The sequence below is a fragment of the Oryx dammah genome, unplaced genomic scaffold (assembly GCF_014754425.2).
Source record: "Oryx dammah isolate SB20612 unplaced genomic scaffold, SCBI_Odam_1.1 HiC_scaffold_5, whole genome shotgun sequence".
NCBI classification, from domain to species: Eukaryota; Metazoa; Chordata; class Mammalia; order Artiodactyla; family Bovidae; genus Oryx; species Oryx dammah.
Window position 1 is genome coordinate 102,537,751 of NW_024070189.1, and position 11,915 is coordinate 102,549,665.

The 11,915-nt window shown below is 55.8% G+C and overlaps 2 protein-coding genes across 2 annotated transcripts; one reads left to right on the forward strand and one right to left on the reverse strand.

Moving 5' to 3' along the window:
- Positions 1-248: 248 nt before the first annotated feature.
- Positions 249-3,378, forward strand: MPV17L2 (MPV17 mitochondrial inner membrane protein like 2). Its single transcript, XM_040241151.1, has 5 exons — positions 249-476; positions 1,105-1,275; positions 2,260-2,336; positions 2,470-2,598; positions 2,889-3,378. Exons 1-5 carry the CDS (start codon positions 290-292, stop codon positions 2,979-2,981), a joined length of 657 nt encoding a protein of 218 aa, XP_040097085.1. The 5' UTR covers positions 249-289; the 3' UTR covers positions 2,982-3,378.
- A 39-nt stretch (positions 3,379-3,417) lies between these two features.
- Positions 3,418-9,169, reverse strand: RAB3A (RAB3A, member RAS oncogene family). Its single transcript, XM_040241150.1, has 5 exons — positions 8,914-9,169; positions 7,566-7,793; positions 6,311-6,429; positions 5,183-5,307; positions 3,418-4,253 (listed from the first exon to the last, which is right to left on the reverse strand). Exons 2-5 carry the CDS (start codon positions 7,791-7,793, stop codon positions 4,063-4,065), a joined length of 663 nt encoding a protein of 220 aa, XP_040097084.1. The 5' UTR covers positions 8,914-9,169; the 3' UTR covers positions 3,418-4,062.
- Positions 9,170-11,915: the final 2,746 nt, after the last annotated feature.

Genomic DNA, 11,915 nt, shown 5'->3' on the forward strand with positions numbered 1-11,915 from the left:
AGGCCAGAGCAGAAAGGGGCGGGAAAACAAGGGTGGAACGTCAGTAAGTGGCGTGCGCGATGTGACGCGAAGCCTTGTGTGATTGGTCCGTAAGGCGTGGAAGGAGGTGTGAGGGTTCGAAGCAGTCCGGCGATTGACTGGAGCGATTTGGGGCGGGCATACAAATCACGAAGGCAGCGTTCGATTGGGTACCACCGCGCGGGGCGGGTAACCAGGACTCGGCGGCGACTTGGGATTGGCCGACATGGGCGGGGCGGTCCGGTGTGCCGGTTCCTGTGTCCCGCGGACGATGCCGTCCGGCGGCTGGCGCTGGCTGCGCGGCCTTTGGGCTGCCGGTCAGCCCCTGTTCCAAGGCCGTGCGTTGCTCGTCACCAATACTCTGGGATGCGGCGTTCTCATGGCGGCTGGGGATGGGGCACGCCAGACCTGGGAGATTCGCGCCCGGCCCGGCCAGAAGTTCGACCCGCGGCGCTCAGGTAAGGGGACCGGTGCTGCTGGCTTTTCACCCCAGATCTTTCCCCCCAGCTTCAGATCCGGAGACCTGTGAACCGGACCTGAACTCCGTGACCATGTCCCGTGACCTCAGTTCCTCGCAAGACCCTTGACCTCAGCGTGCATCCTAGACACCCCCTCCCCCTTCTCCGCGTCACTTCCCCCTCGAGTCTTCATCTCATCTCCAATACGTAGGGTTTCTGTCCGCTGCCATCCTGACGGTCAGGTCCTCGCCCACCCCTCTCTCTTGCACTGACAGACTTACCATTGAGCACGATATGCTGCACCCGGGGTAGTCAAAGGCACAGCGTCTGGCTGCCAGCCAGCTTGGGTCGCACCCTGGTCCCACACTTCCCTATCAGCTGTGCCTCTGTTTCCTCCTTCTGAAAGCGGGGCGATGGCGGTACCCTTTGATAGGGTAGTGAGGGAATGAGGGAAGATGCAAAAGCACCTCTTGGAATGGTACCTGGCGGTGGGGCTAATAATGGAAGAATATTCGGATCGGCCCTGGGAGGGTGTCAGGCTTACCCAGGTCTTAGCCAGGGAGGGAGTGGATTAGGGGGGAAGGTTGCTGGCTTAACGTGCCCCCCTTAACTCTTGGACTGTCCACAGTGAGCATGTTTGCAGTTGGCTGCAGCATGGGCCCCTTCCTGCACTATTGGTATCTCTGGCTGGACTGCCTGTTCCCTGCATCCGGCTTCCCTGGCCTCCCAAACGTCCTCAAGAAGGTCCTCATTGACCAACTGGTGGCCTCTCCTATGCTTGGCGTCTGGTACTTCTTGGGTAAGGAGTCCTGTGAACTTGGCCTTGGTCCCTCCTGGATCGGGGGGTCCAGGGGGTAGAGCCAGTTTTGTGTCCAGAATGTGGAGATGTGTTATCGATGCATCTCTTGTGTGGGTGGCCCAGGACTGGAGGCTGGGGTACGGTGGTGAAGGACAGACCCAATGGAGTCAGGTATGAATGGCAGGATCACAGACAGTGGTGCTACCCAAGGAAGGATGAAGACAGTGTCTGAGATGATGGTTGGGAGAACCTCTCCAAGGAGAAGACGCTGAGCTGAGACATGAAGAAGGAGCCAGCGGGCCGGGAGGGAGGTGGGGGGTGGGGACGGAGGGGAGGACAACTGGTGCAAAGGCCCTGACGCTGGAGGAAAGGGAGGTGAGACTGAGGTTGACAGGGCACAATCATCCTAACCCTTGGCTCTGGAGAGCTGTTCATTCCTTGCCGCAGGAACAGGGTCAGTTCCTTTTCATTATCTGTAGAGGTAAAGGAAGGGACAGGACTGGTAATAAAACTGCCTCAGCAAGGGTGTGTCACCACCCCACAGGGTACGAGTTTATACAGGACAGACCTCTCACTTCTTGTTTACCCATTTCAGCCACCCTGGTGTGCCCCACTTCCCACCGCAAGGCCTTTAAATATCCCAGTTCCTCTGCGTGGGACACTGTTCCCCTGCCTGGGGTGGTGATTAGTCGCTCAGTTGTGTCCGACTCTTTGCGACCCTGTGGACTGTAGCCTGCCAGGCTCCTTCCCATGGGATTTTTCAAGCAAGAATACTGGAGTGGGTTTCCATTTCCTCCTCCACGGGATCTTCCTGACCCAGGGATCAAACCCGAGTCTCCTGTGTCTCCTACACTGCAGGCAGATTCTTCACCTGCTGAGCCATCGGGGAAGCTCTGTTCCTCAGGGGTCCTACCCTACCTGCTTTACCACCGTACTCCATACTCCCCAGCCCCTGACACTGTCATTTCTTGGTTTCCATCCTAGGCCTTGGCTGCCTGGAGGGCCAGACCCTGGACGAGAGCTGTCAGGAGCTGCGGGACAAGTTCTGGGAATTCTACAAGGTGGGCATGCCTGCCCAGGCCCCGCCTATCCCTTCACCTCCACCCGCTTTCATCTTGCTTCCAACCCTCCTTTCAGTCCCCACCCAAGTCCCTCTTGGCTCCGCCCCTCACTACATTCCGCCCCTCCCCATAGGCTGACTGGTGCGTGTGGCCTGCTGCGCAGCTGGTGAATTTCCTCTTCGTGCCCTCCCAGTTCCGAGTCACCTACATCAATGGCCTGACGCTAGGGTGGGACACCTACCTCTCCTACCTGAAATACCGGGTGAGTGCAGTGGGCGGACCAAGCACCCAGAGGACTCCTGGGGGAGGGGAGCACATGTGTGAGCCCCAAATGGCAGTACAACTACCCTTCAGGGTGAGGGCTGCCTGTGCCAGTGACAGCCTGCCTGCCCCCCGTGGTGGGTGGGCAGGTTGCTGATCACCAACGAGGTGAGGACCAAGCCCGCATCTGTCCAGCGAGGCTGACCCCAGTGCCAAGCGGTTGGAGGAGGGTTCAGTGGGGTGCCTAGTGGGGTGAACAGCACATGTGACCAGATGCTCTTGTGCGGTCAGACCCCAGGGCCCCTGACACCCCCAGGCTGTGTGGCCCTGGGCACCATGCAGACTGAACCCCCAGATGCCAGACAGCAAGGCAAGACTGACTGAGCCGCCGTGGACCAGCCACCTGGGCAGGAAGGGGAACCGACTCCTAGGCCAAGTCCTAGCCACACCCTGACTCCTGGGCATCTGCTTGGGCTTGCCCCTGCCAAGCCCACTGCCAGGCCTCAGTTTCTGCCTCTGGAACACAACCATGAAGATGGACAGTTGTACCTCAGCCTTCTGGGACAGCTTCAAGTGACTCGTGATGGGCCATCCTCAGCTCTGGGGTCTCAGCCAGCCAGCTGGCACCAAGCCCTCAACACTACTGTAGGCTAGGCGCTGGGGCCAAGGTGAGGGCTATCACCCATCCCCTTGGAGCCAGACCCCAGGATTTGGAGCCTCCAGTCTCATCCTCTAGTCATGGACTGTGGAAGTACCATTCAGTTCTCTTTGTAATTGAAAATCTTGTGGATGAATAGAGCCAGCGTTATCAGGCCGGTGCTCACAGGGACACTGTGCCATCCATTCACTTTATTGGGTGTGTGTAGTGTTCTCATGACATCTCCTGGGGGGCTGGGGGGCATGTTTGACACTCATGACGGCAGAACAGGTCTGGTTGGGAGTGGTATCCCAGGGTGGTGCATATCTGCAGCAACCCCCCCCACCCTGCTCCCCAAAAAACCTTGGGGGTGAAGAGCCAGGTGGGCCATTTCCTGGCTCTGACCCACCCAGTGGTCCACGTTGAGATGCCTGCAGCCACCTGGACCCACCATGCCACAGCCAGGAGACTGGCTACCTCCCATCACCTGACCAGCCTGCCTTGGGGTGTCATCTGGCCCCCTCTTCAAAACTGATAATTGTTGATGGGGGTGAATTTATAAAACGGTGGGGTCTGGAGGGAAGAGTGAGCGGTGAGTTCACAGGGCCACGACACGCCACTGCAGAGCGAGAACAAGGCTGTATGTACAGGGTGGGGCGCGGAGGAGGGGGGTGCCCGAGCCCCTGGGGGACATCTCCAATAAATAAATAAATAGCTACGATAATAAATAGGGTGATGGGCTAAATCAGGGCAGGGGACTCACGCCCATGGCCATTAGGGGCCCTGGTTCAGGCCCAGGGGGCGGGCAGGGGCGGGGCAGGGCAGCTCTCAGCAGGCGCAGTCCTGATGCGGAGGCGCCTGCTGGTCCGTGAGCTGTGGGCCCTGCTTGGCGCCGGTGACTGCGGGATCGGCCGTGTCCAATGACTCAGACATCTTCTCGCAGATGACATCCACAAGGCGCTCAAAGGTCTGCTTGACATTAATGTTGTCCTTGGCGCTTGCCTCAAAGAACTCGAACCCTGTGGTCGGGGAAGGGAGGGGTGAGGACGCTGGACCCCCCACGCCCAGACACACTCTGCTGAGGACAGGTAACACCTGGTGTTTCCCAGTTGCCAGGTGCATGTTAAAGGCACGGACAAGTCCCATGGCGAAGCAACAGTGGACTGAGTCAGCCTTTATTTCCTGGACTCCTTTCTTCACCCTAAAATTCTCCTCTTCTCATTGTCCCCAGAGCCCCTGCATGGAACAGGGGGGTGCCCAAGCCCCTGGGGGACATCTCCAATAAATAAATAGCCACGATAATAAATAGGGTGTTGGGCTAATTCCCTGCTCCCACCATCCGGCCCAGCCCTGGTCCTGGCAGCATCTGACACAGATCCAGGCCTTTCCTGCTCACACAAACTCCATGGCTTCCCACTGCCCTCGGAAGAGTCTGACTCCCCAGCTTGTAGTTCAGGTCCTGCATGATCGACCATATTTCCTCCAAGTGACCCCCAGTCATGTAAAACTATTTGCCAAAAAGATCTTTTCCACATCCAGTCACACTTTCTTCTGTCTGAAAGATCACCCTTTTTCTTCAAAGGCCAGTTCCAATGCCCCACTTCCAGGAAGCCTTACCTATGCCAGGCAGAGCCTGGTTCCCTGCTAGTTCCGCCAGCCCAGATCCCTCCCTCTCACAATTCTGTAGCAACACCCAGCACTAGTCTGGGCAGTGACAGTATCAGAATGAATCATTAACTTCTTGCAGAGTGAACTCCTGAACATCCCTCAAGACCCACCTGAAATGGCCCCTGGATCAAAGGCCAGCTTGCAGAGAGTATAAATTATTGGGATTCAAATCCAGGCCGCATCTTGGCTTAGCTGTGAGATCTTGGGTGTGTGTCTTCCCCTTTCAGGGCCTCAGTGTCCCTTCCCTAGCCTGTGATGTCCGGCATCACTGGGTACTCACCCAGGTGGTCTGCCAGTTGCCGACCACGTTCCGACGACACCACCCGCTCGTCCTCCATGTCGCACTTGTTCCCTACCAGCAGGACCTGGGCATTGTCCCACGAATAGGTCTTGATCTGGGTTGACCTGGAGGAGGTGGTGACAGAGGAAGGGTAGGGCTTGGAGAATCTGAGCACCAACCCCCTCCCCCATCTCCTTGTCACTCATCCTATTCAAGCCCCCACCTCCCATTAATTCTCTATTTTTGATATTTATTTATTTGGCTATGCCAGGTCTTAGTTGCGGCACACAGGATCTTTGATCTTCCTTGCAGGATGTGGGATCTAGTTCCCTAACCAGGGATGGAACCTGGGCCCCCTGCACTGGGAGTGCAAAGTCTTAGCCACTGGAAAGTGAAACTGTTAGTTGCTTAGTCATGTTTGACTCAGTGACCCCATGAACTGCGGCCTACCAGGCTACTCTGTCCATGGAATTCTCCAGGCAAAAATACTGGAGTAGGTAGCCATTCCCTTCTCCAGGGGATCTTCCTGACCTGGGTCACCTGTGTTGCAGGTAGCTTCTTTACCATCTGAGCCACGAGGGAAGCCCACTGAACCACCAGGGAAATCCTGTCCCATTAATTCTTGAGGAAGGCAGGCTCAGTCTCTCCTCCTGCCTTTGTCCTGCCAGGAACACTCTTATCTCTGCAGGGGCCTGCTCCCACAGTTCCTGAACTTGAGAGTCCCTCTTTCAAGAAGTCTTTCCCACCCTTCCCAGATCCCCCACCCCCAGAGGAGAATTCTCCCTCTAGTACAAATTCAAACATTTTCTCAAAATTTATCATTACTCTCAGCAGAAAATGTACATGTTTATACCTTCAAAACTTGCAAACTATCTATATTTTCTGTCCCTCCCAGACTTTTTTTTCCCTTATATGTTTATAGTTTCATTTTCCTACCTAAAATCTTTCTTTCCCATTATTTTGAGCTGATGCCACATTGTTTTAATGATTATAGATTGATAGCATAGCTGGGACCCCAATATTGTTATTTACATTTCTGCCAAGGGGCTGGGACTCTCTCGTCTCGGCCTGAACCCCAGGCTTTACACGAAGCCTGGCTCAGAAGAGGGCGGGTGGGGGCTCACGTACCAGTCCTGCACAGCGTTGAAGGACTCCTCGTTGGTGATGTCGTACATGAGGATGAAGCCCATGGCGCCCCGGTAGTAGGCTGTCGTGATGGTCCGGTACCGCTCTTGCCCTGCTGTGTCCTGGGAAGAAGAGGTGGGGTGTCAGAGAGGAGATACATGGAAGTTCCTCAGCATGGGAATGAACTCTGAGATGGTGGAGGCCAGCCCCCTTGAGGCTTAGAGGAGCAGGGGCTTGCTCAGAGGCACAGTGGGTCAGGAAGAGTGAGTCGGCTGCCTATCCCGGGGAATGTAGTACCAGTGATCCCAAGGTACCTACAGCATCATTCATTCATTTGACACACAGGGACCTGTGCCACACCCTGTGCTGGGCACTGAGGACACAGTCGTTAACAAAATGGGCCAAAATCACTGCCCTTTTGGAATTGACAGCTCTGTGCAGGAAACAGAGAATCAACCCATGACAAGAAAGAAAATGCATCCTCAGCTCACAGAAATGTATTGTCAGAAAGTAATGAGACAGGAGAAGAAAAAAAAACCAGGCAAGGATGGGCAGTGTGGGTTGGGGGACAATTTAAAAACTTGAAGGATGAGGGAGGGAGTCATACAGGGGTCAGGAGAAGGAAAGTCTAGGCAAATGCCCTAAAGTGGAACTGGGTCTGGTACATTTGAGGAACAATGAAGAGGCTGAGGTAGAGATGGAGGGAGACAGATGAGATGTATCAACAAGGGATGACCAGGCAGGGTCTCCTCAGCCAAGGGAAGGCTGCAGGTGTTACCAAGAGTGAGGTGGGAGCCATGGAAGGACTGAGAGCAGGGAACAACCAGCTCTGGCTTGGGATTTATCAGATCCCTTTAGGACCCGGAGGTGTTGAGGGAGGTGGCCAGAAGACCCTGGTGGAGGAGCCTGCTCTTGGCCCAGGGAATGAGGTTGGGGGATCAGGATCCCTCTGAAACCTCATCCAGACACTCGTGGAGGAACTTGAACATGGGGAAACTGAGGCACTCAGCAAGCGATGCATCTGATGATGTCAGGGGTAGGACAAGACCCAGCATTTACCCCTTCCCTACCCCTGGAGAGCACTGATGGGAGAAAGGGGACACTGTCTTCTGTGCCTCTAGCCCCTGGTACACAGTAAGCACCTCATAAATGCCCGGTATGTAATGAGTGAATCTAGGCAGGAAAGAATAGGCAGAGCTGGGGCTGCCGTTCCTGGGGGGAGAGTGATGGAGCCAGAAGGCCCCCCAGCTGGACCCACCCAGATCTGCAGCTTGATCCTCTTATCGCTTCGGTAGATGGTCTTGACCTTGAAGTCGATGCCTACAGTGCTGACAAAGGCAGGCGTGAAGGAGTCGTCTGCGTAGCGGAAGAGGAAAGAGGTCTTGCCCACGCTGCTGTTTCCGATGATGAGTATTTTGAACATGTAGTCGAAGTTCTGGTCCGAAGATTCCTTCTGCCCATAGCGAGCATCTGTGGCGGATGCCATCTGGGGGTATGGGGCGTAGGCGAAGGTGAGGGATCCCCTCCGTCCCCAAACGCCCAGGCTCAGGCTAGAGAGCTCCCAGCGAGAGACGGAGATTACTCTTATCCCATCAGGAGCCCCAGTACTAACGGCGCGCCCCACCGCAGAGGGCGGGCCGTGACCTTGAAAGGCCTGAGGTTCCAGGGGAGGACCTCAGAGCGAAGGGGATGGAGACACCTTGCAGCCCCCTCCAGCAGGCCTGCACCCCGGACCCGGTTGTAACCTAAGCCCTACAGCTGCGCCAGAAGAGGTGAATAACTGCGGCCGGCCCCGCCCCCCATCAATCATTCATGTTCCTCAGAACTGAGCCTCGCGGGCGCACGTGCACACGCGTGTACGGTACCGCGGGGACGCGTGTCTGCCGTCCTTCTCCCAGACTCCCAGGCTGGGAGAGCTCGAGCTGTGACAGCTATATCACGTGATAGGCACGGGGCGTGCACACGCTCACGTGCACACAGCAGGGCACACACTGGGACAAGCTCGATGCACGAGAAAGAGCCAGACACCTGTCTGCATGCCAACATGTATATACAAATGTGCAAACCCACCGTGCGCAATGCGTCCTCCACCCATGCAGCCCAGTACACGTCACCTACAAGGGCACACATCTCTGTGCACATAGGCACACTGTTATGCACGCACACGAGCAGTCCACGCGTCTGCCTCCACATGCCTGTAACACTCACAATCTTGGGTCGGGATCCCCAAGGTATGCACGAGCATACCCTGATAAACAAGCAAGGGTACACACAGACCTCTTGCACAGGCGGGCGCGCACACGAGTGTGCACTCCACGCGCACGCGCACGCAGAGCCTCCCGCGCGCACAGCTTCCCGCAAGGCACTCGCCTCATCTCCCCTCCCCCTCCACCGCAGAGCCGGGGATGGAGGGATGGGGGTGGGGGTGAGGACAGGGCAGGTAGAGGGAGCCGAGGCCCTCCCCCTCCCCAGGCTCGCGACCGCCGCATCCTTCTGCCTCATTTGAGGCCGTCCAACTTCGTCCCCTATCCCAAGAAGACCACCAGTCAATTGAAGGTTATATAGGTGCTCGGCGCGGAAGCGCACCTGGAGGCCTGGGAGCTCACCTTGTTCTGCACTGATGCTGTGGCGACCCTAGCGGCGGCGACTTTTTTGGCAGTGGCGGTGACGGGGCCCCCGGTGTGCTGATGTGGGGCTGCGCTGCAGCGGAGGCGGCGGCAGCGGCTGAGGCCCCTGCAGTCCTCGGTGACGTCCTGCAAAGGGCGGGGCGGGGCCTCACATGCAGATACGGCCGTGATGCCATTCTAGGGCGGAGCCACTGATGGAGATAGGGTCTACTGTCGCAGGCAGAGCCGGGAGGGGCGGGGCTCTTGCACAGATTGACGCGAGAACGGGGCGGGGCCCAGAGAGCGCATCCAGTAGCTTGCAGAAGCGGTGCACGAGGGGAGGAATCGCTTGCTGGCTCCGCCTCTCTACAGTATGAGGGAAGCGGGGCTTCGCAGCGCCTTCTCACTGGCTTAAGTGCTCGAGCGACGGGGTAAGTAACCAGTCAAAGATTGCCACCCCCCTCCTCCTGTCCAATGGTGGTTTCCGGGCGATTGAAGGGCCCAGAGGTTGAGGCCTCAACTGAGCCTGAGTCTTCTGGGGGCGTTCCCCTTCCCCGCCCCCACGCACCCCAGGTCTTAGACTCGGGAGGTCCCCGTTCAGTCTAAGGTGCTGTGACCGCTCATTAAACTCCCCCTATTCTCAGTTTCAGAAAAGAGGAAGCAAGGTTCGAGAAAATGCTCTATATCTCCTATTTATAGGGTTCAAGGTAAGTATAAAAGAAGAAATAGCTGAAATAGGAATCAAGATAGACCCTGTCTCATTGCTGATATGTACCCTGGTGGCTCAGAAGGTAAAGAATCTGACTGCAATGCAGAAGACCTGGGTTCGATCCCTGGGTTGGGAAGATCCTCTGGCGAAGAGAATGGCTACCCATTCCATATTCTTGCCTGGATAATTCCAGGGACAGAGGAGCCTGGTGGGCTGTATAATAGCCCATGGGGTCGCAAAGAACTGGACACGATTGAGCGACTAACACACTCAAGACCCCTGAAGGGGGTCGGGCTAGTAGATGCTACCCCCTGTTTCTGAGATGAAGAAAGGAGAAATCGGGATCAAGAGAGCCACCCTCCGCCACCAATTTCCAGAAAAGAGGGGGCTGACGGACGCTCCGGGAACCCCTCTCCTTCCTGCGCCTCATTTTCCAGAGAAAAATTCAAATGGCGGAAGTAGGGCAGGAAAACAGCCTGTCCCCTAATCTCGCAAAGTCTGCGGTTAAAACAAACAAACAACAAAAAACCCAACCAAACAACAACCCCCAAAAACGTAGGAAACAGTGAGGTTTAAAGACCCTGCAATAAAGGAGTGGTGTGGGGAAGGAGACGCTGTGCTCCTGCCGGACTCCTGAGCTAAAAGACGGGGATGGAGAGTCCTCCCTCCACCATCCTGGCAAAACTAGACTCAGAGGTGGAGGCTCTGGGGTCCAAGATGACCCATCATCCCCCAACGATCTTGATGTGAAAAAGTCAGAATGGGGGGTGGCGCGGAAGAACGAGACCTCGGCCTCCATTCCAGGGCGCTACCATCCGCCCAGCTCCGGTCTCCACACCCGGCAGGGGGCGTGTGGCCCCAGGAAAATTCTGATCTCCCTGATTCCTCCTCTGGAGACGAGGGGCGGAGCTGGTCCTGTTTATAAAAAGCTCACCAGCTGCAGAGGCGCCTAGAGACCAGAATAACTTAGCGCCTGGAGGCCGCCCCCCACCCCCAGCGCCCCGGAAGTGCGGAGAAGTTCCGCACCCCCTGCTCTCCCTGCAGTTGGGAAATCTATTTTTTCCAAAGGATAACATCTTTGTCCCTCCTCCTCACTCGGACTATAAAAGTATCACAAACCCACTGCGGCGAATTGGGAAATTTTTAAAAATATAAATATAAATCCACCTCCAACTCTCCCCACTGGAAGACCAGCAGTCGAGTTTCCGCTTTGGGGTGGGGAGTGGGGGGCTCCAGACATTGCCCTGGTGGAGGTGAAGGCATGCGAGTTTGCTAGGCTCCCTGACCTCCCAGATACATGTTCCGGCAGAAGTCGGCGATACCCACTTATTTTTTCCCTAAAGTGTAAAAAGCTCACAACAATGTGTACCAGCTTCTGCCCAAAAGTATTTGATATTTTAAAGTAAAAATAATGGAAGGACTTTATTGCTAAGAATCAGCAAAGGACCTGGTGTTAGGGATGGTAGAATTGGAGGTGCGAGCTATAGACTTCAGGGGAGGTGTCCTATGTAGCCAGGGAAACATGGGGGGGGGGTGGAGAAGGGCTCTAAACCCTCTCAGATCCCACCCCACCACCTTCCCACTAACTCCATATTTTAGCTTCCAGATACAATCTTGCCTCAGGGCCTTTGCACCTGCTGTTTCCTCTGCCTGAGCTGTTTCCCTAGCTCTCCCTGTGCTGGGCTCTCTCATCATCTTCAGGTCTCCAGTCAACACCCACCTCCCTCTGGAAGCTCTGCTTTCACTCTGTCACTTCCTATCATGTCATGTATTTCTCCTTCCTGACACATCCCCATCAGAAATGTCATGCTAACTCATTTATTCAATAGCCAGCTGTGAGCTCTGAGAGTCAGGGGTTGGTGTCCTTAGCACCTGCACCTGTATACACAGTAGGCACTCTGTGATGGTAAGATATGAGTGGATCTATGAATCAATGAAGGATTGAAGGGAGGATGACTTTGGCCACTGAGGTTAGGGAAGGCCTCTCCGAGGAAGTGACATTTGAGCAGGAATCTGAAGGAGGAAAAGGAGCTGGCCACGGGGAGAAGTGGGGGGACAGTGCTCTGACAGAGGGAACAGCAACTCACTAAATACGCTCAAGGGACAGCCCCTCTTCAGCTCTGTAAGGAGGGCCAGGCAATATTTTCTCCCTAAACAGAGGGCAAACAGGTCCTAGAGTCAAGGCCTGAAAGTTCCCAGGGGCCCTAAAGAACTTCTCTTTCCCTTTGGATCTAGGGTGGGCCACAAAGGCAAAGAGTATGTCCCTCAGGAAAGACCCTAAATGGAGAAAATG

Excerpts from the sequence above, each read along its gene's own strand:
- MPV17L2 (XM_040241151.1), top strand. The coding sequence starts at position 290 with ATGCCGTCCGGCGGCTGGCGCTGGCTGCGCGGCCTTTGGGCTGCCGGT. Across the intron at positions 1,276-2,259 it reads TGGCGTCTGGTACTTCTTGG|GCCTTGGCTGCCTGGAGGGC; the intron begins GTAAGGAGTCCT and ends TTTCCATCCTAG. Across the intron at positions 2,599-2,888 it reads TCTCCTACCTGAAATACCGG|ACCCCAGGGCCCCTGACACC; the intron begins GTGAGTGCAGTG and ends TTGTGCGGTCAG.
- RAB3A (XM_040241150.1), bottom strand. The coding sequence starts at position 7,793 with ATGGCATCCGCCACAGATGCTCGCTATGGGCAGAAGGAATCTTCGGAC. Across the intron at positions 5,308-6,310 it reads TTCAACGCTGTGCAGGACTG|GTCAACCCAGATCAAGACCT; the intron begins GTACGTGAGCCC and ends CACCTCCTCCAG. Across the intron at positions 4,254-5,182 it reads GCAACTGGCAGACCACCTGG|GGTTCGAGTTCTTTGAGGCA; the intron begins GTGAGTACCCAG and ends CCCCGACCACAG.